The 25,000-nt window shown below is 50.5% G+C and overlaps 1 protein-coding gene across 1 annotated transcript in view; it reads left to right on the top strand.

The window, feature by feature from the left end:
* Positions 1–11,117, top strand: part of tmem229b (transmembrane protein 229B) — a gene marked incomplete at its 3' end in the record, with an annotated part of 12,632 nt that extends 1,515 nt beyond the window's left edge. The window contains exon 2 of the mRNA XM_080012727.1: positions 10,521–11,117. Coding sequence (XP_079868853.1) covers positions 10,539–11,117 — 579 coding nt within the window. The 5' untranslated portion in view covers positions 10,521–10,538. The remainder of the gene's footprint in view (positions 1–10,520) is intronic.
* Positions 11,118–25,000: the final 13,883 nt, after the last annotated feature.

Genomic DNA, 25,000 nt, shown 5'->3' with positions numbered 1-25,000 from the left:
TGCTCCGAATGCACATCGTTCATTCGTGTCCGTGGCTTCGACGCTTTCCGAGCGCCAGGCGCTGATAACGGCGCGAGAATTATAGCAAAAATAATATCCCGAATTCCAATCTGATCCATTACTTTATATAATTATTGACGTACACATTACACATTTCTACAGAATGTGTAAAAGAGCGGAACATCGTGTCACTTTTCTTTAATATCTGACTGTGTCGCTCTTGGTATCTCGTTTGGTTTTTGGGATATTATCCGTCACCGATACCCTATTTGAGCCTGATTTTGGGTCATGAGTAACGGTAGATCCTGCCCATTGTGAGGAAACCACAGGCAGTAAATAAAGCACAAAACGCCGACTGTGTTTGAAAACCAGATCATGTACACGCTCACGCACCAAAAAAAAAAATAAGAGAAACAAGAAATTAGTTAAACGGAATAAAAACTCGATGAAGCGGTTGCGGTAGTCAACAGATGAAGTGGAAGTGAAGCGGCGAGGAGATAAGGGGAACCCGGGCGCGCGGTGCAAACAAACAGCATGAAGCCTTTATCTACAGATACGGCGTGGTACAGTGGGATTCACGGTTGTGAGGCAAACAGAAAAATGGAAGTGTCTTATCACGATGACAGCGACGCTCGCGAGGAACAAGGAGACGTGATTGCACAGGGGGGAAACTTTTTTATTTTTTTTTTAATATTAACCCCGATAGACGGCCGTAAACCGCACCCTGGCACCGCAGCCGCTGTGTAATCATTTAACAAAAAGCTTCCGCCGCCGTTAACGTGAGTAATATTTGGCAGTTTCCAGAGAGTCACCGTTTGGCTCAGGTGTTATCTCGGGCTCCGGGATTAAATGCAGTCGTGGATTTATGCTGAGCGCTGAGTTTTAGTGTCTTGCTCAAGGACAGGGGCTGCTGGGGGGAGCGGAGGGCAGAGTGTTTACGGCCCCCCGTCCGGCTCTCAGTTGGGTTTGCCGACGTCAGGGAAAAAAAAAAAAAAGGAGTAGTAATTAATTAAAATCTGGTCGTGTATCAAGGGAAAGAAGTCTGTAAAAAAAAAAAAAAAAAGGAAAGACATGGTTGACTTCGGAGTGCGAGGTCAAGGCTGAAGGACTTCATGCTTGAGTCCATCCATGAAGGCCCTGGTCGGTATCTCCCACGGTGCATGGCTGTTTGAACACAATTTTTTCAAGTTCCTAGTTCTCATATCTTAGTTACTAGTTGCTGTTCCACCGGTTGCTAAGACCTATTTTAGTTTTACTCGTCAAAATGTCTTAGGTACGAGTACTTATTTATAAGATAATAGGAACCATTTCAGTTATTACTGCTATGTTTTTCCATTTGACTCGTCGCTATCAATGAGGGGCGTCATGATTCTCCAAATCCACGATTCAATTGGACTTTCAATTTCAAGGTCGAGATATTATTCGATTTTCGATTTTAAACATTTTCTTCACCGACGGCTATGCCACCGTTAGACTTTGAGTCTTGATTTGTAAAGAAAAACACGTTCTAAATTGTATTAGAATATTAAAAATGATAAATAACAAGAATATGAGATTTTTTCACACACACCTCAACAGTTAAGGGCTTGAGCAAAACTAGACTTTAGAATAACTAACAATAAGTTACTTATTACACCACTTTTAAGTTACTCACCAAAATAAGCGCAGAAAAACGGATGCTATTTGGGGAAACACTGGCAGTAAAATGAAAATAACTACCTACCAGCAAGTTTTTCTCCAAACAAAGCAAATAAAAACTAGCTGTGTTTAATTTACTCCGTTTCCTGCTGCTGCTCCGCTACAGAGCAGATCGGAGAGCCCTCCTGAAAAAAATCCCAGCCGTGTTCTGTCAGTCTGGTGGCCAATACCCCAGTGGTTGGAACGCAGACTTGGCACACCGTTACCGGGAATATTTAGCTCTTAATGTGTGTTCACTGTGTTCGAACTCGATGAACTTATATTGAACTTCGCTTTTTTGAAATGTGTTTATTTATTTTTAATATTTGAATTGTTTTCAAATTTGGCCCCTGCACCCTCGTGTCAGGTGGGTGGGTGCAGCGTGCGTCGCTCTCCAAACTCAAAATTCGACCGACTTCGCGTGCAGCGTTGAACCCGCGACTGAGCTTCGCGAATGGACCTCGGGTCTCAGAGCGCGGCGCATGCACGCGGTCATTTGTGGAGATATGTCAAGAGAGTTTGACAGCATGGCAACACGGCAGCCTGCGGGAAACCCAAACTCTCAAGCGGCTTCTGTAGACGGGCTCCTCCTTCGGAAAGGGAGGAGCGTGCCCCCCACATGCATTGTTCACCAAAAAACAAACACACGAGCACTGGAGGGAAACATGTTGTGTCCAGATACTGTCCCAACACAGGGAACAACGGGGAACAACAGGGAACAACAGGGAACAACAGGGAACAACAAGGAACAACAAGGAACAACAGGGAACAACAAGGAACAACAAGGAACAACAAGGAACAACAGGGAACAACAAGGAACAACAGGGAACAACGGGGAACAACAGGGAACAACAGGGAACAACAGGGAACAGCACTGAACAACAAGGAACAACGGGGAACAACGGGGAACAACGGGGAACAACAGGGAACAACAAGGAACAACAAGGAACAACAAGGAACAACAGGGAACAACAAGGAACAACAGGGAACAACGGGGAACAACAGGGAACAACAGGGAACAACAGGGAACAGCACTGAACAACAAGGAACAACGGGGAACAACGGGGAACAACGGGGAACAACAGGGAACAACAGGGAACAACAAGGAACAACAGGGAACAACAAGGAACAACAGGGAACAACAGGAAACAGGACTGAACAACAAGGAACAACGGGGAACAACAGGGAACAAAAAGGAACAACGGGGAACAACAGGGAACAAAAAGGAACAACGGGGAACAACAGGGAACAACAAGGAACAACAGGGAACAACAAGGAACCACAAGGAACAACAGGGAACAACAGGGAACAACAGGGAACAGCACTGAACAACAAGGAACAACAGGGAACAACAGGGAACAACAGGGAACAACAAGGAACAACAGGGAACAACAGGGAACAACAGGGAACAAAAAGGAACAACGGGGAACAACAGGGAACAACAAGGAACAACGGGGAACAACGGGGAACAGGGAACAACAAGGAACAGCAGGGAACAGCACTGAACAACGGGGAACAACAGGGAACAACAAGGAACAACGGGGAACAACAGGGAACAACAAGGAACAACGGGACAACAGGGAACAACAAGGAACATCAAGGAACAACGGGGAACAACAGGGAACAACAGGGAACAACAGGGAACATCAAGGAACAACAAGGAACAATAAGGAACAACAAGGGACAACGGGGAACAACAAGGAACATCAAGGAACAAAGGGGGAACAATAAGGAACAACAGGGAACAACAAGGAACAAGCCAGATGGAGAGAAGGGTCACGAGCAGAGGACAGAACCAAAGCTCTTCAATACAAAGGGCTTAAAGAGAAAGTAGGTTCCCAAATGAAATGTCCAGAAAACCCTGCTCCACCCTGCGCCAAAGCAGACGGAGCCTTTCACACGACAGCGAAGTGACAGATGTTGACTCAGGTTGGTTTTCGCTCGGTGTCCCCGAGGTCTGTCTGTGTTTTTGCGGTAACTGGTGAGTACCAGCGCGTTTGTACACGACAATAAGTGCTTAAAAAAAACTGTCAGAGAAAAAAAAAATCATGATAAAAAGTTTCATGAATACAAATAAAATAACAACGAAATAAAATATAAATCAATAAATAATCAATAAATAATAAAAAGTTTGATGAATAAAAATAAAATAACAAGGAAAGAAACTGGAAAGAAATGTATTAGTAAAGTTAAAATAAAATGAAAATGGCCAAATATGCACTCATAGCCAACCAAAAAAATACAAAACAGAAAAAGCAAAATACATACAGACTATAGAAATATAGAAATATCCACAGGGTAAATTATATGATATAAATATAAATGATTCTGTTGGTGTGTTTGGATGGAGGCGCAGCTCTGCTGATGGGAAGCACTCAGGGTATACAGAAGGTTAAAAGTGTGTCTATCCAGATCCTCCACTCCTCCGCCTCCTCTCCTCCGCCCCCACTCCTCCGCCCCCCTCTCCTCCGCCCCCCTCTCCTCCGCCGCTCACGGAGACGATGCCCAGCGGAGCGTTATATGAGCCGCCGTGGTTCCGTCCAGAGCTTTTATTTCGCAGCGTGACCCTCCCCCCCCCCTCCCCCCGCCCCCACCCACCCCCACCTGCCCCCACCCGCCCCCACCCACATAAAGTGATGTAAGTGAAAGTGAGGTTTTGTCCAACGTTTGGCTCCAGGCGTCTCTTTCCTCCAAGCCAAGCCTCCAAGTCTGATCTGAACCAGGGCCACGCATCGTTATGATATCGATATGGTGATACATGAGATGTGAATTGAACTGAGATGTGAACTGGGATTTCGTTTTTTCTTCACGTTGTGGTTTAGTTAAATTATGGTCTTTAGGGCGGAGTCACGGATATGGTCTTTAGGGCGGAGTCACGGATATGGTCTTTAGGGCGGAGCCACGGATATGGTCTTTAGGGCAGAGTCACGGATATGTTTTTTAAGGCGGAGTCACGGATATGGTGTTTAAGGCGGAGTCACGGATATGGTCTTTAGGGCGGAGTCACTGATATGGTCTTTAGGGCGGAGTCACGGATATGGTCTTTAGGGCGGAGTCACGGATATGGTTTTTAAGGCGGAGTCACGGATGTGGTCTTTAGGGCAGAGTCACGGATGTGGTCTTTAAGGCGGAGTCACGGATGTGGTCTTTAAGGCGGAGTCAAGGATGTGGTCTTTAGGGCGGAGTCACGGATATGGTCTTTAGGGCGGAGTCACGGATATGGTCTTTAGGGCGGAGTCACGGATATGGTCTTTAAGGCGGAGTCACGGATGTGGTCTTTAAGGCGGAGTCACGGATGTGGTCTTTAGGGTGGAAAAAATGATGTGGTTTTCTCACTTTCCCGATTGTTTCTTTAGACCCCTGGGCTCCGCCCTGTGTAGCTGCAGTGTGATGTGCGGTGTCGTTATGGGATGTAGGGCCTGTGATCGACCCTGAATTACTGGCGTTAAATGAAGAGACGCTCACGTGCCGATGGCCGTCCTCCAGATGTGGGAACTGAAATGCGCGACGGAGTTTTGCTGGAAACAGAATTCTGGCGTCTGTACGACCGCGTGGGTCAGCAGGTGAAAATCCTTTTGGTTGTGAGTTCATGAGCCGAAAGCAAACCTTGGCTTTTCTTTGCTTCTATAAATTGCGCTTTGAGCTGCGCGCAGAGCGCTTCCTGCAGGAGGAGGGATCCCTTTTCTACTTCCTCCTCATCCTAAACGATGTTATTTTAAAGGGATGAAAGCTCTGAGGCGGCGTAACGTGAGCGGGAGGCTGTTTGAAGGGGAGCTGAGCCGCCTCCGCCGTCCATGACCATCACTTTATTATGGCTGCCTCAGAGGTCGAGGTCTCCCCCCCTCTCCCTCTCTCTCTAACTCTCTCCCCCCTCTCCCTCTCTCTCTCGCTCTCTCTCCCCCTCTCTTGCACTCTCCCCCCCCTCTCTCTCCCCCCCTCTCTCTCTCTCCCCCTCTCTCGCTCCCCCCCCTCTCTCTCTCCCCCCCTCTCTCGCACTCTCCCCCCCCCCTCTCTCCCCCTCTCTCGCTCTCTCTCTCTCCCCCCTCTCCCCCCTCTCTCTCCCTCTCCCCCCTCTCCGTCCCCCTCTCTCGCTCTCTCTCTCTCTCTAACTCTCCCCCCCTCTCTCTCTCCCTCTCCCCCCCCTCTCTCCCCCTCTCTCGCTCTCTCTCTCTCCCCCCTCTCCCCCCTCTCTCTCCCTCTCCCCCCTCTCCGTCCCCCTCTCTCGCTCTCTCTCTCTCTCTAACTCTCCCCCCCTCTCTCTCCCTCTCCCCCCCCCTCTCTCCCCCTCTCTCGCTCTCTCTCTCTAACTCCCCCTCTCTCTCTCTCTCTAACTCTCTCCCCCTCTCTCTCTCTCACTCTCGCCCCCTCTCTTGCTCTTTCTCACCCCCCCTCTCTCTCCCCCCCATCTCTAACTCCCCCCCCCTCTCTCCCCCTCCCACCCCCCCCTCTCTCCCCCTCCCACCCCCCCTCTCTCTCGCCCCCTCTCTTGCTCTCTCTCACCTCCTCTCTCTCTCCCCCCCTTTCTAACTCTCTCCCCCCCTCTCTCTCTCTCTCTAACTCTCTCCCCCTCTCTCACCCTCTCTCTCTCGCTCTCTCTCTCCCCCTCTCTTGCTCTCTTTCGCTCTCTCCCCCCCCTCTCGCTCTCTCTCTCTCTCTCTCTCTCTCTCTCTCTCTCCCCCCCCCTCTCTCTCTCTCTCTCGCTCTGCTTGTTTCAGGAGCACCAGGGTGAAGAGCAGCAGCACCTTTGGAAAAAGGGGGTGCGGTCGCTGCCGGGTCCGTCATCAAAACCGCCGCCGTCGAAATATCGACCTTGTTTTTTTGGGGTTGTTTTGGTCTGTTTTCTGTTTCATTCCGCCTTACGGGCGGGCTGCGGCGTGGGGCGCCGTCACCCAACATGGAATTTGAGCCGACGGTCAAAATGTGTTCGGCGCAACCAAACCGATTCCCGCCCGCCTCACATTTGTCCCCCGCCGCTCCTCTGGCATTGCCTCAAAGACAAACAGAATCGTGCGACGGTCAGCTGTCGACCTCAAACAATTGCCGCCGGGCCGATGATGTAATAACTGTGACAGTGTAGTTACGGCAGAGGCAGAAAAGTGATTATAACCAGGAAAAAAAGGCCCCACCTGTGGGAGAATGAATACGCCACCAGCTGCTGCCACGTATCTCGGGTGGTTGGTCCTTGCTTTCAAACCATCGCGTTTCATAAATGATTCCTATAATATTTAAAGAAGATCTATAGAGTGTGTGTGTGTGTGTGTGTGTGTGTATGTGTGTGTGTGTGTGTGCGTGTGTGTGCTCCCGTAAACCTGCGGGAGCTGTCAACTCGGAATCGTGAATGTACTCCGTTTCCTGTTCAGAACGCCTTGCGATCATCCTAATGTTGGGATTTTATTTGGGATTGGGAGTTGAATTCTACCGTTTTGGTTTTTTTTTTTATTCCAGTTTTTGTGGTCGCGCTCCTCCAGGCTCCGCCCTCTTTCCCTCCTCCGCACTTTATTGATATTGAAGCTGTGCGGTTCCATCTGGCGGTTGTCGCGCCGCGTCACGTGGCGCCTCTGCTCCCTGCCCGCACGCATGTACGAAATGCGGACGGAATGTTCTCGCTGTTTGAACTCGCGATCAATTCTGAAGTCGTGGCGGCAGTGAAAGAAGCTGCGGGGGAAAAAAAAACCAACAAAAAGCAGAAAATGGCTCAGATCTTATCTCCACGTCCCTGAGCCGGAGGTGGCTGCGCCGGATGGCCTGTCCTTGTGCCGCTCTTTGGTTTTGGTCTCCGTACGGTTCCGGAGGGTCCACTGAAATGCCCCAAACCGGGCGTCCTGCGTCCATCCGCCAGGCTGTGGTCCTCCGTCCTCCAAAGCGTTACACACACACACACACACACACGCGCACTGGGATTATGGTGTAATGTGAGGTCAGCGAAGGGTCACGATTCCGCTTTAATCACAGGGTCAGAGAGCACAGCTGTCAGAGCGCTGCAGCCACAGCGGGGGGCCCGTTCCCTATTCAGCCTACAGGGGTGTGTGTGTGTGTGTGTGTGTGTGTGTGTGTGTGTGTGTGTGTGTGTGTGTGTGTGTGTGTGTGTGTGTGTGTGTGTGTGTGTGTGTGTGCGCTCCCCTCTCTCATTTCTCTATTTTATTCACTCAATCTCTCTTTTATCACTATAATTTGGTTTAATTTCCCTTTCACACCACACACACACACACACACACACACTCACACACACCTCTCTCTGTGTGGTTGTCTGGTGTTCTGGTTCCCCGCCTGTGCTGTGTCTGTGACCCGCCCCCCTGTGGACATTTTCGGGGGTAATGCGTCCAGATCCATCTCAGCTGCCACAGCGTTCAGCACCGTGACGCCGCGTCACACTCAATACTGAGGATCCATACTGTGCTGGCCAGAGGGGAAGGTGCAGGACAGAGCGCAGCTGTCTGTCTGTCTGTCTGCCTGCCTGCCTGTCTGTCTGTCTGTCTGTCTGCCTGCCTGCCTGCCTGTCTGTCTGCCTGCCTGCCTGCCTGCCTGTCTGCCCACCTGTCTGTCTGTCTGCCTGCCTGCCTGCCTCTGTCTGCCTGCCTACCTGTCTGTCTGTCTGTCTGCCTGTCTGTCTGGCTGCCTGTCTGACTGCCTGTCTGCCTGCCTGTCTGACTGCCTGTCTGCCTGCCTGTCTGTCTGCCTGTCTGCCTGCCTGTCTGCCTCTCTGTCTGCCTGTCTGAGATAGGAGTACCCTAAGGTGACTCTTAGCTCCTTGATTGTCTCCTAAGGTGACTCCTAGCCCCTATATTGTCCCCTTTGGTGACTCTGAGCTACTAGATTGTCTCCTAAGGTGACTCCTATATTGTCTCCTTAGGTGACTCATAGCCCCTAGATTGTCTCCCTGAGTCACTCCCAGCTTCTATATTGTATCCTTAGGTGACTCTTAGCCCCTTTATTGTCTGCTTAGGTGACTCCTAGCTCCTAGATTGTCTCCTAGAATGACTCATAGCTCCTAGATTGTCTCCTAGAGTGACTCTGAGCTCCTGGATTGTCTCCTAGAATGATTGCTAGCTAATAGATTGTCTCCTCTAATGACTCCTAGCCACTAAATTGTGTCCTAAGGTGGCTCCTAGCTCATTGATTGTCTCCTCGAATGACTCCTAGCTACTAGATTGTCTCCTTGAGTGACTTGCAGCTCCTTTATTGTCTCCTTAGGTGACTCCTAGCTCCTAGATTGTCTCCTCGAATGACTCCTACTTACTAGATTGTCTCCTAAGGTGGCTCCTAGCTCGTTGGTTGTCTCCTAGCACTTACATTAGATTAATATTATCACCATAGAAACGGCCCTAATGGTTGCCGCAGAAACCCGGGCGGCATCGTCATGTGATGTCATTGTGACATCACATCACACAATCTCCCCATAAGATGATGGTATAGTCATTATATATACAGCATAGAGACAAGAAGGATGCAAAATGCCATCAAAACCCAAAAAGTAGAATCAATTTATCCATCTATCTACAGTTAATGTGTCTGTCTGTCTGTCTGTCTGTCTGTCTGTTTGACTATCATCATCATCATCATCATCATCATCATCATCATCATCTGCTGTTCCATCAATTCAGTATTTGTTAGGCTAAATGATGACCCAACTACTGGGGCATGTGATATGGATTGGAAAGGCAGACAGAGAGGTTACTGGGGAGGTTACTGGGGAGGTAACTGGGGAGGGTACTGGGGAGGTTACTGGGGAGGTTACTGGGGAGGTTACTGGATAGGTTACTGGGGGAATTACTGGGGAGGTTACTGGGGAGGTTACTGGATAGGTTACTGGGGAGGTTACTGGGGGAATTACTGGGGAGGTTACTGGGGAGGTTACTGGATAGGTTACTGGGGAGGTTACTGGGGGGGTTACTGAGTAGGTTACTGTGGGGGTTACTGGGTAGGTTACTGGGGAGGTTACTGGGTAGGTTACTGGGGAGGTTACTGGGGAGGTTACTGAGTAGGTTACTGTGGGAGTTACTGGGTAGGTTACTGGGGAGGTTACTGAGTAGGTTACTGTGGGAGTTACTGGGTAGGTTACTGGGGAGGTTACTGGGGAGGTTGTGGAATGAGTGTGTTGGGCTGTTTGGGGGTCAGTGGGTCCAGCCCAGCGGCCCAGTTCCTCACACCGAGCCCTTGTTCCTTGTTTCGGAGAAATAGGTTAATCCCCATGGACTGTGGCTGGATGGCAGCCAGCCTTTTGAAGGCGAAAAAAGGGAAGGGGTAGAAAAAAAAAAAATCTGCTTTTGTTCTCTTCAAACGAGCTTTTGTAGTCCCAGCCTCGCTCTGTGCCTGTGTTCCACAGAGCTGCTGTGATCCCTCCTAGAATGTTTTCTGTTATTTGCCGTTTCCTCTTGGGGGCATTGCATACCGTTCGCCGCAGTCGGCCGCCCCCGTCGCCCCCGCCCGGTGCTCGGACCCGCTGGCTCCTCGGCCCTGCTCGTGTTTGCTTTGGATGAAATGGACTCTATGGGACGTGCGGGAAGATAAACAGAGGAGCCGAAGGACCCCACCCCACCCCGGGCCTCCCGTCACCTGATACCCCGGCCTGTGTGCGTCAAGGCTGGGGAATCTGGAGGAGGGAGCGCGTGACGGAGGATGGAGCCGTGCTTCGCATAAGATTAGCGCTCGCCCGAGGCGGCGGCCGGCGGCAGGGAGCCCGCGGCAGCCAGGGTCAGGTGCCCGCCGGGCCCCGGCCGTCTCCCGTGGTCGTCGTTCCGTTTCCTGCTGATCTATCGCCGCGTCAGCCTTGGCTTTGCGTGTCGTTAAAACGAGGGCGAAGTGAAGCTGCCTTTCTCATCCTTCTCCACTTTCCCCCCCGCCAGGTCTGCATCTCTGACACGATGGAAGGCAGGGTGGCGACCGCCCCGGCCCCGGAGGCCCCCGTGCCGCTGACGGCGCTGTCCCGGTGGTACCTCTACGCCATCCACGGCTACTTCTGCGAGGTGATGTTCACCGCCGCCTGGGAGTTCGTGGTCAACCGCAACTGGAAGTTCCCGGGCGTGACCAGCGTGTGGGCGCTGTTCATCTACGGCACCTGCATCCTGATCGTGGAGCGCATGTACCTGACGCTGCGCGGGCGCTGCCCGGTGCTGCTGCGCTGCCTCATCTACACGCTGTGGACCTACCTGTGGGAGTTTGGCACCGGGCTGCTGCTGCGGCAGTTCGACGCCTGCCCCTGGGACTACTCCCAGTTCCGCTACAACTTCATGGGGCTGATCACGGGCGAGTACGCCGTCCCCTGGTTCTGCGCCTCCTTCATCGTGGAGCGCCTGGTCATCCGCAAGACGCTGCGGCTGCGCTTCCACCAGGGGCGGGGGGACGGCCGGTCAGGAGGCGGATCCGCGGCGGAGGCCCGGCGGAGGAGGGAGACGGCCAGAGGGACGGGCACCAACGCCAACGGCTACCTGAAGGTGGAATGAGCGAGCGGGGGGGGGGGGGGGGGGGAGCCATCCTCTGCTCGTCCTCGCACGGTGCTGTCCCGGGGATGGACTCCGGCACCGGGAGGCTTGTGCCCGGGAGGAACAGCCTAAAAACAACCAGACAAGAAACGCTCCCTACTACCCGGGGGCCTCTACTGTGTTGCTCTTCCCGACCCCCTCGCCCCATCAACTCCGAGCAATTGTGCAAGTCATCCTGCAGACGGCGAGCTTCAAGAGCGAGGAGCCTAATCTACCATCTGAGATGGGCAAACCATGGTTTGCTAAAAGCAAGTTGATAGTAGAATCTAACCACTTTAACCACTTTAACCACTTAGAAAATAAGTAATAAAAAGCAGCTGCAGGCGAAAACATCTCCTTTTAAAAGTGTACATATTGCTATTAATCACTATTCAGAGTACTGTAGAAATGTAGCTCGGGAGGCTCCCTGGGCGTGGCCCGTCTGACCTAAAGCAATGCACCGCATCATGGAGGATGTTTTTTCTACTCTTAGTGAATCCCCTGGGATGCCTGACACGATGCATGTTGAAATCCGTCTTCCAGCATAATGATCATCAGAGACTATTTTTGCAACGCCGTCCGTTCCGCAGTCTCGACGTCCCTCGCGTTGACCCCTCACGTCACCTGTTTGTACGCGTGCGTTTCGGGCGGGATGTTCCCGATCGATCTGCCGCCGATTCGAAATCGGCTCGGGGAAATGGTCGTCTGGTTCAGGAGTTCCAAACTTTTTTATGCCAGGCTCCGGCTAATAACCCCCCCAAAGAAAATACAAACAAAAAAAACAAATAATAATTATATATATATATATATATATACACACATTATATCCACCATGTCTTTAACCTTGCTGACAAAAAGTGCAAATCTCACAACAAATTCAACTTCATTCATGGGGATGAGTTTATTATTTTGTGAAAACAAATACAAAATAAATACTTAACAAGTGAACAAAAACATAATATGCAAACTGAAAAAAATAATTTTGCTGCGGCCGCCAAGAGCGGTGTGTGAAACGTTGGTGGGAACTTGCCGGTCAGCGGTCGCTGTGTGTTGTTTTACTGCTGTGTGTGCGAGCAGCTCAGTGCCGTGGAGGCTTTGATGATGAGTCAGGACCATCAGTGAAGAGGGCCCCGCAGGGCGCTGCAGGGAGCCGCTGGGCCCCGCGCTCAAAGCCCATTCACTTCATTTCCTCCTCGTCTCCTTTGTTTTTTCCCCCCAAAGACCCCCGTCGTAATCCGCTGCTCGATGTGGGGCGGTGCGATGCGGCCGCAGAGTTCCATCCCGGCATACGGTGTGCCATTTCATCTCTCCATAATGTGTCGCGGTGTAGCACGTTTTTTGTATAATAAATGAATGAATAGTTGATATTGAAAAATTAAAACACGTGGTCAAGCTTCTGATGCGGTGTAGCGGGGGGGGGGGCGGCTCAGGGATCCACAGGAGAGGCAGAATAACTGGCACATGGATCTAAATCCCACTTGTTGGCAAAATTGAAGATGTAAACGTGAATTGGCCCTCACCTCATGTGGACACGGCGCGGTAGCAGACGGCAACTGTTTATAATAATATAGTTGTAGTAATAATCCAGCATCCCACCAATGAGGCGTCTCCCTCCATGTTGCTTTACACTCCCCCACTTGCAGGTGACGTAGAACGTTGCTGCAAAGGAGTTCCGCAACTCATTCACAACACAGCCATAGAAACAGTATTATATATGCATATATATATGCATATATATATGCATATATATGTGTATATATATATATATTTATGAATTATATTAATCATTTATATATATATATATGTATGCACTTGTCATTGACCGGGGGCGTACATGCTACTTCATGTGTATATATATATATTTCGGTATATATAGATATATATATATATGCACGGTATAAAATTACATATATATGATTTAATGTGTTTGATGTATTTAGTGTGTTTGTACATCTATAATCATAAATCATATACAGTATATATATATTATGTACAAACAATCATATATATATATATATATATATATATATTTACAGTATATATATGATAGTCATTTCTCTATGGTCTTACCATATAAGGAGTGTATGTGTGTGTGTATGTGTCTCAGTCCTCGTCTGATGTTTTTTATTCAGATTCACTCCGTGTCCGTTCATCAAAACATACCGAACTAAACGGAACTAAGAGAAACGCTCAGCTGCACTGACCAAACAATTAGGAATGACGACGCTTGCATTATAGGCCGGAGATATACGTGTATATTTTAAATTCCCTTCATTGGCACCCGCAGCTCGATGCAGACGCACGGAGAGCGCGTGCCAGAAGGTTTGGGTCAGAATTAGTTTCCTTGGTCTTTCGGGACTAAAAAAAAACCCAAAAGGACAACAACGAAGGTCTTTAAGGTCAGCGCTGCCAAGACGCCGTGACACGGGTTGTCAGGACGCTCGGCGCTCGGAGGGAGTGTACGTAATGTCTCGTTACGGTTTACTGCAGCTAGACTGTATCGCTGAAGGTCAAAAGGTCATTGGCCGGGGGCGTACGCGGCACTACAGCCTCAAAGGCGCTCAAAAGCGGCGTTCCGCCCCGGTCCGTGATGTTCTTGTTTGCTCAGAGCAGGAAACGACTCTTGCTGTCAGAGGAGCGGCCGCTGCTTCTTCTGCTTCTTCTGCTTCTTCTGCTTCTTCTGCTTCTTTCTGCTCGTCCTGCTTTCCTCCGTTAGGGTGGGAACCGCTTTGAGACGAATCCAAACCTCCCTGCGTCCGTTCCCCGTGGACGGAGGTGGGACGTGTGTCCCCGGCCCGCTGCGTGTCCCAAATCCTAAGATCTAAACCGAGGCCCCTTGCTCCGCCGCCCTCCGCCCCGACACGGATCACAAATCTCCCCTCGGCACTAAGGCAATCAAAGTGCATATTTCAAAATATTAATCCTGCTGTGGTGCTGTAGTTATATATATATATATATATTAAAAAAAAAAAAAAAAAGGCTGTGCAACATTGATTATTTCGGCAAAACTGAAAAATTTACAATTTCAACATGCAACGATATAGGGTGAGGGTTAGGGTTAACCCAACCCTAAGACCTAACCGTTATCCAGGTTATTACAAGAAAGGTAAAATAATCACCCAGTCGGGGGTTGTTTCAGGATAACGACCGTCCGGCTGCACATCATCCCTAAATTGATGGTGCATATAACTGTACAGAATGAATGAGTGTGCATGCAGCAATTGAACGGGGATATGATCAGTGGGTGCGTTATGGAGCGGTTGGCCATAAAGGATGAAACACTGCCCCCTGGTGGTGGAAGAGATCCCTCGCCCAGAACCCTCGCACTTCAGAGCGCTTGTTCCACATATTTTATGATTTCACGTGGGAAAGGAGGGATTTTAAGTGTTTAATCATTCACAGCATTAAAAAAAAAACAAAAAAAAACCCCACCCCCACACACAAAATCAATGATCCTCAAAGGGGATTCAATGAGAATGTTATTGCCTTTTAATGCCTTATTGCTCCACTAATTTGTTCTGTTGTTTTGCTGACAGTGTCCTGCTTCATCATTATAAAAGTTAATAACGTCACCGCAGGACACACACAGCTATGACAAAAAAATAAACAAGTAGACCATGTCCTGTTCTAGGCAACTGTGTGTGATTATAACTCTGTGCAGCTCCAATATTTTAACCCAATCCTGTGTGTGTGTGTGTGTGTGTGTGTGTGTGTGTGTGTGTGTGTGTGTGTGTGTGTGTGTAAGACAACATTAAATGACAAGTAAAAGTGAAAGAACCACATAGACATTAAGTAAAAGTATATGAGTTATGAGTGTGTGCGCAACCCGAGACTGCATGTTGTGAAAGGTTTCCTTTTTCCCCAATTCCCAACTCCAAACTTGATTTTCTTCCCGAACAGTTGGTCATTTTCTATATGGAAAAAAAGCATTTGCAGATTTATAGTAAAAAGACCTGTTCCGTGTACCACTTGACTGTATTATGTTCCCGTATAATTTATTAACATTTTAGAGTAAATGTGTTGATTTGATCATACATTCAATCTGTGTGGTGACTTCTTTATGAGTGCTGCCATGTCTCCCATATGAATTATTTGTTTCTCTCAAGCTACTCAGAGCCATGATGTTTTTTGGGGTTTTTTTTTTTTTTTTTTTTTAAATAACCAGCACTCGGATTCATATTACTACGACACCCTGTCCAGGGTCCACTCACATCTTTTTACTTATTGCTGCTGATTAGACAGGGTTAGGGTTGCATACACCTACACCCACACCCACAGCCTCCTACACTCTGTTGACTTCCAGATCCCAACACAAGCTGCCAAATTTTAACCAGAGGGATCAGAGTGGAAAACAGAAAAACTGAAAAAAAAAATCTTGAATTATGTGTCATATTCATTCTGAATGTTTTCCAGTGTCCGATGTTACACACTGAATATTTCTCCCCAGAACATTTGGGGGGAAAGGCAGTCGTCACCGAAGACGCACTACCGCTGCGCCGCCACACGAGGGCGCTCCGTCACCAGAAAAAGGTGAAGCGGCGGGTTCTCCACGAGCAAGACTTGGCCCAGTTTGCGGCCCGGCGGGTGGAGGAAGCCCGGGTGGAGGAACCCCGCCGGGGCCCATCTCTGTCCCCGTCCCCTGTCTTTAATTCATTAGAGCCGCCATCGACACGGACACTTTGTCATTCTTTAATGCTCGCCCCCACGTTGCGCGCACACGGACTGATTTAACTGCAGCGCCGCCGCCGTCGCGTCGCCACTTCCGGAGGGGGGGGGGGGGGGTTCCGTTCCTGACCGGACGTGACGTAACAATACGAGCGGGCTCCTTCAAGTCGGTGGTTTAAAATGGCCTCTTTTTTTTTTTTTTTTTTTTTTTTTTTTTTAATTCACCTTCGACCGAGTTTCTTTTCCTTCTACTCTCGCAGTAGATGTCATACGTACATGGTGTCCTGACAGAGAACATCTGTTTCAAACGTCTTTTTCGAAAACAGGTTTTTTTAGATTTCGGATGCGGAGACGCTTGAAGCCCCGTTCGTCTCGAAAGCCCTGAACCGGCGATCGACACGGAGTCGTGGAGCGTGACGTCACAGAGGGTTTTTTTTAACCCCCGCCCCAAGTCGAAGGAAAACAAGAGATTTTGGAAACGTCACGGATCCACGTTCGGAAAAAGCCTCCGGAGATAAACGTCTTGTTTTCCCTCCACATTTAATGTTTGCATTTATCCAATTTTTAGTTTGATTCCGTTGTGCTGTTCTGTTCACCGTTTGACTCTGACGTTGTCATTTATTTTTTTGTCGATTTAAAAAGATAAAAATGCGACGCCTAAAAATACATTTGAATAGTGGTCACGCTGTTGGTGGTTAACGCAGCCTTATTGCAGGACAAAATAAAACAAAAACACGCTCAGGATGGAAGGTGTAGTCAAGTCGGCTTTTTAACACCGACAGAGCACATGCAGGAGTCAACACGCTGACGGCAAACTCCTTTATTTTATTATAGCCCTGATGACAGCTCTCTGTTTGCCTTTGCATTGCCATAGGCCTTAGGGGAAGATAATAATAATAATAAAAAAAGATATATATATACATATATATATGTGTGTGTAGAGAGAGGCCTACATCTCCCATGGACACACCCTGACATTTTGTCGACTCGACAGAAACTGACATCTAGGTCAATTACTTGTCCTGGCAAATCCCTCGGTTGGCCTGCCTCCTGGCTTTGGGCCCCACATCATAACTCAGTTGGAACGCTTAAGTCAACCTGTCTAATTGCACGACCAGCCACGCCTAACAACGTTCACCTGCCTTGGCCCCGCCTCCTCTCTGCCACCTTGAGGAGGCCTCCTCCAATCAGTGGCCTGCACTCCAAATTTGGAGAGATTGTTCACTCGTATCCTGTGCTGTACAGTGGGAACTAAAGGTTCAGTCCCAGTCCCTGAGGCTTGTGTGTGTGTGTGTGTGTGTGTGTTGATAGGCATCTAATTGCATGAATACATATGCATCCAGGATGTGCGTGCCTGCGCGCTGTGTGCCTTCAGCTCAGGTTTCACACGACTTCTTTACTGATGTTATCTTTCTTTGTGTTGAGTTTCCAGTAAACAAAGTATCGTAGGCTATGAACAAAATTCATCACGGTAGAAGTCCGCCGCACGCAGCGAGGCGGAGTGTCCCGGACGCGTCCATGTTGTCGTAGATTGAGGAGGAGTATTGGAAACAACCGCCATTCAAATCGTTTGGGTTTTTTTCACAGTTTGATAACACTGCTGCGGCAGGCGGGGCCAGGCGGGGCCAGGCGGGGCCAGGCGGGGCCAGCCGGACGCACATGACGAAGGAGACGCAGACGGAACCTCCGCTGAGCCGAAGCCGCCGCTATTGCCTGCCGCGAGGCGACAGCCGCCCCCGGGGTCGAGGTGTCCAGTCGGAAAATAACAACCTGGGATGCGGGGGACGGCCGTGTCCCTTTTGATTGCGGACTTCTCCTCAGACGCTCTCTCTCCTTCCACTCGCACCCAGCGCTCTCTTCACTTCCCTCTCTCCTCTCCTTCCACAGCATCCTGGATGCCTCTCCTCCCAGCGCATGAACTTATGCACATTATAACAATTAACTTGAACCCCCCCCCCACACACACACACACACACACACACACACACACACACACACAGTCATAAACAAACAGTCATACACACACACATTGTGTTTGTTCTTTGGGTTTAAAACGGGTCTTGATCAATAAGCAAATCCAACAGCAGCTGCAGGTCTCAGTACTCAATTCAGTACAATATTGACTCATATAAAACACATTTAAATGGACTGCACTCTTTACAAAAACACTTCTGTGTAGTATTATCTCGTGTTTCTATGGAAACGGCTGCGTACCCGAAGCCACGCGCAGTTGAAAGGAAAATAGACCTCGAGCAAAAATAGAGGAAAGCTGCGCGGCGCCACGCGGCTGGCCTGGCCGGCCTGGCCGGCCTGGCCGGGAGCCGCAGCAGTTGATTTAGATGGATTTAATAGGAACGTCTGGTGGACTTCCGCCGTAGGGCCAACTCCCCATCTCCACCGATGCCTTGCTCAGGGGCACGGGCGGGAGTGTCTAACATGTCTTTTTCAGGGTTGGGGGGAGGAACCCGGAGGAGACCCACGTGGACGTGGGTAGAACATGCAGACGCCACACAGACAGGGCCCAGAGCTTTGTCGTCGTGACCACTGGGCCGCCGTAGCCCCGTCATGTACAATGTAAAAGACATTACGGGATTACGGTTTGTGTGTTGGCGCACGCACACGGGTGCATGTGCACGTACTCTCTGTTTCCTTGACGTCATTACCCCCCGACGATGATTTGCCGTATGGAAAAGGTGCTGTTGCGGACAAAAAGGGGGAATGATCCAATTTGAATTTTACTGCGTCAGGGAGCATAAATGAGGAACACAACTTTGACTGTACTGTCAAAGTGTGTCACGCAGTTAAACGGCAGGTTGGAACGCAAGAGCGGAGCGGCAGGTCACAGCGTCGCAGCACATTTGTGGAGTGTGAGGAAAGAGAGCAGCGGTGGCGGGGGCGGACGGGTTGGGGAGGGGGGGGATGTAACCGAAAAAACCAATAGCTCTGTCAAATCACGGCCAAGACCTTTGAGCATTTGCATTTCCACTGAATTCATGGGAGAGCGTTCCGTTGAGGCAAAACCTATTTGACGTGTGAATGAGCGAATGCGCCACGGCAAATTTATCCCTCAACGGTCACGTAGAGAGGGGATTCTTTTTTTTGTCTATTACCGAGATCCTGCTGGAAAAACCTGGGCCCTTTTTTTTTTTGTTTTGTTTTACCCCCCCCCCCCCCCCCCCCCACCAGTCGGGGCCCCCGGACCGGGCGGCGGACGGAGAACGGGCTCCCGTGGATCACGCGGGTCTCTCCCCGTCGACCTCAACATGTTTTTGTTCTTTTTTCCGGTCCCGTCCGGTTGGGGCCGGTTCACTGCTGAACGCACCAGCGGCCAAGAACAGCCAAATCCATTTCTAAGGCTGGGTTTTTATTTCTGTTATTTTACTCGGAGAAAATGTAAATACGACCAACTTTCGTGACCCCGACGCACCCTGATTCTATCTTAAATTTAATTAAAAGACAATACTTAAAGGACAAATTCATGATATGTTTTGTTAGAGGGGCAGTATTAGTGCAGTGGTTGGTCTTAGTGGAAAGTGGGAAGGGGGGGGGGTTCTGAGCAACGGAAAAATAATTACGTTTCTTGCCTTAAGGAAAGTCAAATGTCTGCTGGTGCTAAAGTCACTTCAAGGGCTGTTTTCTTTGCAGCCTGAAGGGCCGTGTGTTACTGAAGGGACCTGATTTTTGGACTTTTTCACCGGGGTTCGAGAGGCTTTAATTCGCTTCCAGGTGTGCTCCCTGGGGTGCCTGTGGAAACATGGCTACACGCTATCCATTTCCTGTCTTAAGGCACATGAAATGAGAGAACATCTCTTTCAGCCCATTATATGGGCCTCGGAGAGCCCCAGTTGACAGACTCTGAATAAAAACCTCGGGTCTCTGGGATTGTCGCCGTGTAATCCCCCCTCAGCTCCACATCCGCCCGTTGGTAGAATTACTCTTAGTGCCTGGCGCTCGGCCAACGTGAAAACCAAACACGCGGCAGGTTGTGCATATTTACTGTTGACGGTTTGAACCCAACTGTAGGACAGCTGTAGCGCTGAGCCCTTCAGCATTCTGCCGTTGCTGAAACGGCCGGAGCTTATCTCCCGCCAGATTTTTGCATAACAGGAAGGAGCACTGCTTTCCCACGGCGCTTCGCCTGCATCAGAGCTGCCTTTCAGGAAAATGATTAGATATAGTCTCAAGCTGGTGATTAGGGCTGTCACGATCGTGACAGTTCAGTTGGAAACTGTTTAATTGTCTCGCCGCCATCATCGGCGCCGCGCACGCCTCGAACAGCGCGGCAAAACACATCTGCGTTATGAAGAAAATAACATTCGCTGACGTGGAACGTTCGAACGGAATCATTTAGGTCAAAATTCTAATTCTATGACATGATAGTGGAGGGGGGCATCCTCGACATCGAGCGGCGTCACGACAAGGAAAGGGGAATCTCGATGGCGCTGTAGCCGCTGTGGGTTTTTTTTGTTTTATTTTTAAGTCTAGGTTGCGCTGTATATCCACGTGGAGCCCCGAGCTCAGAGCCCAGAGCTTTCATAACCACAAATGACCCGCATTTCAACACAGCGGGTTCAGGCTCCAGGTGAGAGTAGGAAGGTGGCCCCGCCCCTCCGCTCCGACACACGTCATATCCCGTATTAAAATTGGGTTCCCATCGTTTGCACTGTAAATATTCAATATACAAATGTTGATGACGGGCATCAGATAATAGGCAAATTTCCTGATTTCCTTGCTCCCATAGAATTTATCCTCTCTCTATTGTTCTCCCCCCTCCCTCCCTCCCTCCCTCCCTCCCTCTCTCTTGTGTTCAAGGTGTCCAGGACTGTTAACAGCAGCGCTGCTCTGCAGGTACCCGGCAGAGCGTGAATTATGGTAATGGCTCTTGGCAGGAGAGAAAATAAAGCGCGGTTATTAAAATGAATGGATGCCAATCCTGCTGCAGACCCGGGGGTACAGTAAGGGTGGAGGGGGCTCCATTTCTGCTGGGGGCGCGAGGGTTCGGGGTTCAGGGCCCGGGGGAGTGCGGGGGCCCGTTCAGCGTGCATCTCTGTTTTTTACCAGCGGTGCCGCCTCCGTATTGGTCCACAGGGATTGGACGAGGAAGCGCCCGTGTTTATTGTGTGTGCACTCGGGCGCGCGGCGGCGTGCGCGCGCGCGGCGGCGTGCGCGCGCACGTCTGCGTGCGTCGGGGGCGCCGGGGCCGGTGCGTGTCACTCCTGCTTAATCTTAAATCCAGGTTCCTTTCCATTTGCCATTTTCAGACGCAGGTCTTGGGTGCCGATCAGAGCGTCCTGTTTGCCGAGAGCGGCCCCTGCCAGCTTTCCTTCAGCCCCGCAGGCCGGCGGCCCCCGTCTGTGTTGTATCTTAACATGGTCCGCTGGGCTTCAAACAGACGCCACACTGTGCTGGGGCCCCGGCCTGTTCTCGTTCCCCACTTTGAAGTGGGCATTCTTGCACTTAGCACATCCTAACGTCATCGCGGCTCCGTCTTGATGGAATCCAAATGCTGTGTGGGCTCCCGGGGATCCAGACAAACCATCTCCGCTATCTCCCCGCTCCCTCTGCTCTCTCTCCAACCCCCGCCCCGCCCCCGCCTCCCACTCACTTATAAACATATTAGCTCAAGTTCCACACTTGACTTGTGCCCCAAATGAACGCCGCTGTTCAACCTACAATCTCCACCGACATCATTTGAATCCTGCCTGACCTCGGAGCTGTGTTTAGCGACGTCTTCAACGCTATAAATCTTTGCCATTTCGTCAGGTCCAGGCGGGAAGATGTGAAAATTGATGCATCTCACATCGTGACGGACTGTATAAATAGTGTATACGAGGAGTAAATGATAGATTTAGGGACAGACAAAATAAAGGTTTTAAATGTCTGATTCATGTATCTTTCATGTATCTCTTGGACACTACGATAACCATAATTCACCGCGTTTACGCTGATCTGCACCTGTGTGTGTGTGTATGTGTGTGCGCGCGCTTCCACTTATAAAAACCAGCAGTCGCGGCCCTCTGTGCATCCCCATGAAGGAATCTTGGCCGAAAATGCGTCGGTAGGGCAATTCAATAAGGGCTGTTTAAATTATACTCCACCATAAAAACTTGTGCCTTGGTCGTAATGGCCCCCCCCATAATACACAAGAGAGGCCATGAACACAAGTGTATTGGTCTGTGAATCTACCAACCGGGAGAAAGTGCCGTGTTTTTTCCATCCTAGTCGCAGTTCTGAGCTCTGTGCAACATGTGCTTGCTCATGCACAGTCTTCCGTAGCTCAGACTAATTAAAGATAAGAATCCAGCAGTACTAGACTGAATCCTCTAACTGCCGGGGCCGCCGGTTGCATAAGCTCCCCCCAGCGTCATCTGCACATGCCGGGCTCGGGTCATGTTTTCCGACTGCGGGAGAATGACTCGACTGCAGAAGCGGGGGGGGTGTCTGTGTGTGTGTGTGTGTGTGTGTGTGTGTGTGTGTGTGTGTGTGTGTGTGTGTGTGTGTGTGTTTTTTTTTTTTTTCTTTTTTCCGTGCCGAGCGTCCAAGCCGCCGGGCGCTCGGTGCCGATGCCGCTGCTGTCTGCTTCTGACACGGGCCTCTTGAGTAACACCGGCACCGCGTGGGCCCGACCCCGGCCCGGCTGTGGCTTTGTGTCGCCGTTCCCTGGCCGTGTATGGGCCTCAGTCAGGAGGGTTGTTTGCACAAGGCCCGCGTCCTCCACGCCCTCTCGCCTTGAAAGACCTTGATGTTTGGCGGTTTGGAGAGAGTTGGCCCGGCGGGGCCCGAGAGACTTGGAACTGAAGTGAACCCACCTGCAAGTGGAAACACTTTGTTACTGTACATAAGCGGGATTTTTGTTGCTGTAATTTGTCCTTTGCCCCATTTTATTTCTGACCGTATACTTTTAACACTGTTGCATTCTCCCCGAGAGCGTTTGGTAAATGTGTCTGCGGTATTACCTGTCTGTTTGCCTAATGTAAGCCTATTGGATTTGGATTTACAGTGTTTTCTCCCACTTTCGATACCTACGCACATTTATGACCATCTTAATGGCCGACTGAGTTTGACTTATACTTTCACTTTGACTTATTTGACACATTCTGGAAAGGTGTCCTTTACTTTTACTTTCGGAATAACGTGCGTTTCCCCCCCCCACCGCTCCCTGCAGACGTGGAGGAACCTGACTCGCTCCCATAAAATTTCGCCTTCGCTTTATTTCAACGGCGCGAGATTTCGGTTCCAATGCCTTTTAATCCAGAGGAGTGATCACCACAGCGTATTCAGAAGTATAAATAGCCGGGCTGCTTTTGCCTGGTTTGCATGTGTGGGGCGTGCGGTGTGGGGCTCTACTGTAGTTTCCAGCTCGCCCGTCGATGACATGGCCTGCTTTATGGACTGCCGAGGGACTCGTGGCAGCCCGCATGGGAGCCCCCGACGCGGGAGTCTACAGTGAGGCGGCTGTTTGTGCAGGTGTGCCGAAGTATGACGTCTGATTATGAAATATGCGGGACATTCGCAACCTTTGTTTTCTCAACCATTTGGTCCCGTTCAAAAGACCCCGTTTAGGAGTCAAGAAAAACAGCTCGATTTCCGTCCTGGGACAATTCTGCAGCGTAGCGGGAGTCTGTAACGCCCCCCCCCCCCCATATACACACACACACACACACACACACACACACGCGCGCACGCACACACACACACACACGCAAACCCACTCCCAGTGCTGGCTTGGCGGGGAGCATGGGGACACGGCCGGCGTTTATTTATAGAGCAGCTTTGATGTGTGAACTGACAGCTGATATTTCCAAAGCAAAAAAATCAAGGTGGTGGCTTGGTACCCCTGAACTCACGGTGATACCGCAGACCACCGCCAGCGAGTTCAGCCCCGTGTGTGTGTGTGTGTGTGTGTGTGTGTGTGTGTGTGTGTGCGTGTGTGTGTGCGTACCTGCGTGCATGTGCGCTTGTGTGTGTGTGCTTGTGCGTGCAGGTGTGTGCGTTCATGTTCCTGCGTGCGTGTGTGTGTGTGTGTTTGTGTGCGCGCGCGCGCGTACCTGCGTGCGTGTGTGCGTGCGTGTGTGTGATTGTGTGTGTACAGTAAGAACATGCACTGTAGGCTGCTGTCACAACAAATGTTCCTCCTTTTCATCCTCAAGGGGGAAACGTCTGTATTTGCAGTGCATCCCGGAAGGCCATGGGGTATACTAACCGGTGCAATCTCTCGCAGCGGCCGCTCGTCGGCCCACAGGCACAGGGACCCGGTTTACTGCGCTGCCGGCCTGAAAAAAAAACAAAAAAAAACGGCGAAAAACAAGGCGGGGCCTGTTTGCCCGCGTATGAAAGGGGTCACATCGTAAAAGAGCATAATTTAGCCGAATGAAACTCCCGGAATCCGCAGAGTTTGCTGTTAGTGCTGATTTTGGCGCTGAGCGCGCCGTGGTTTGCATATTCCGAACTGTGGCGCTCGGCTTGCCCCCCCCCCCCCCCACTCCACCCCCGCCCTCCTCTTTTCACTTCGTTTTATGAAGCAGTTAAGTTATTTTACATCATGTCTACTCTCCACAACATTTCTCAACCCCCAGCGTCCCCTTCTTACAAATCTCCCTTGTCATTATGAAAATAGAATTTGCTGCAGCTTTGCACGCCACGTCCGGGCTACAGAATGGCCCCTCTGTGCATGGAGGTGTGTGCATGGTGTGCCTCAGAGTAGGTGTGTGTGTGTGTGTGTGTGTGTGTGTGTCTGTGTCTGTGTGTGCGTGTGCGTGTGCATGTGCGTGTGAAGGAACTCGAGACGGGAGATGAGTGATTGCTCACAGGTGACTGGGGCACACGTTCCTTGATTGGACCCATTCATAGCGGGACAGGCTCCATTTTTCGACTGCAGGTGTAATTATGACAAACGAGTGCGGTGCTTCTCGAGTGTCTTCGTCCCGGCGCAGCGGAGGACGACGGCGGGGGAAACGCGGCCTCGCCCCGTCCTCTTCTGCGGCGGACGGGCGGGAGAGGACGGATCCGGGGCGTGATGTGACCTGTTTCCCCGCGTGGTCTTTCTTCCCGACTATAAATGTCGCTCACAGGAAAAACAGCCTAATGGTCTTTAATCCTCATCCATCATCTTTGGCAAGCCCTCCTCTCTGTTCTGGCGGCTGATTGGCCGAGAGCCAGTGGCCAGACGGACGGCAGAGTTCGTCGCCATTGTGACGTCA

This window comes from Zeus faber (genome assembly GCF_960531495.2).
Source record: "Zeus faber genome assembly, chromosome: 13".
In the NCBI taxonomy this organism is placed as follows: domain Eukaryota; kingdom Metazoa; phylum Chordata; class Actinopteri; order Zeiformes; family Zeidae; genus Zeus; species Zeus faber.
Note: the sequence above shows the minus strand (reverse complement) of the source record. Positions and strands in the feature narration are given on the sequence as shown.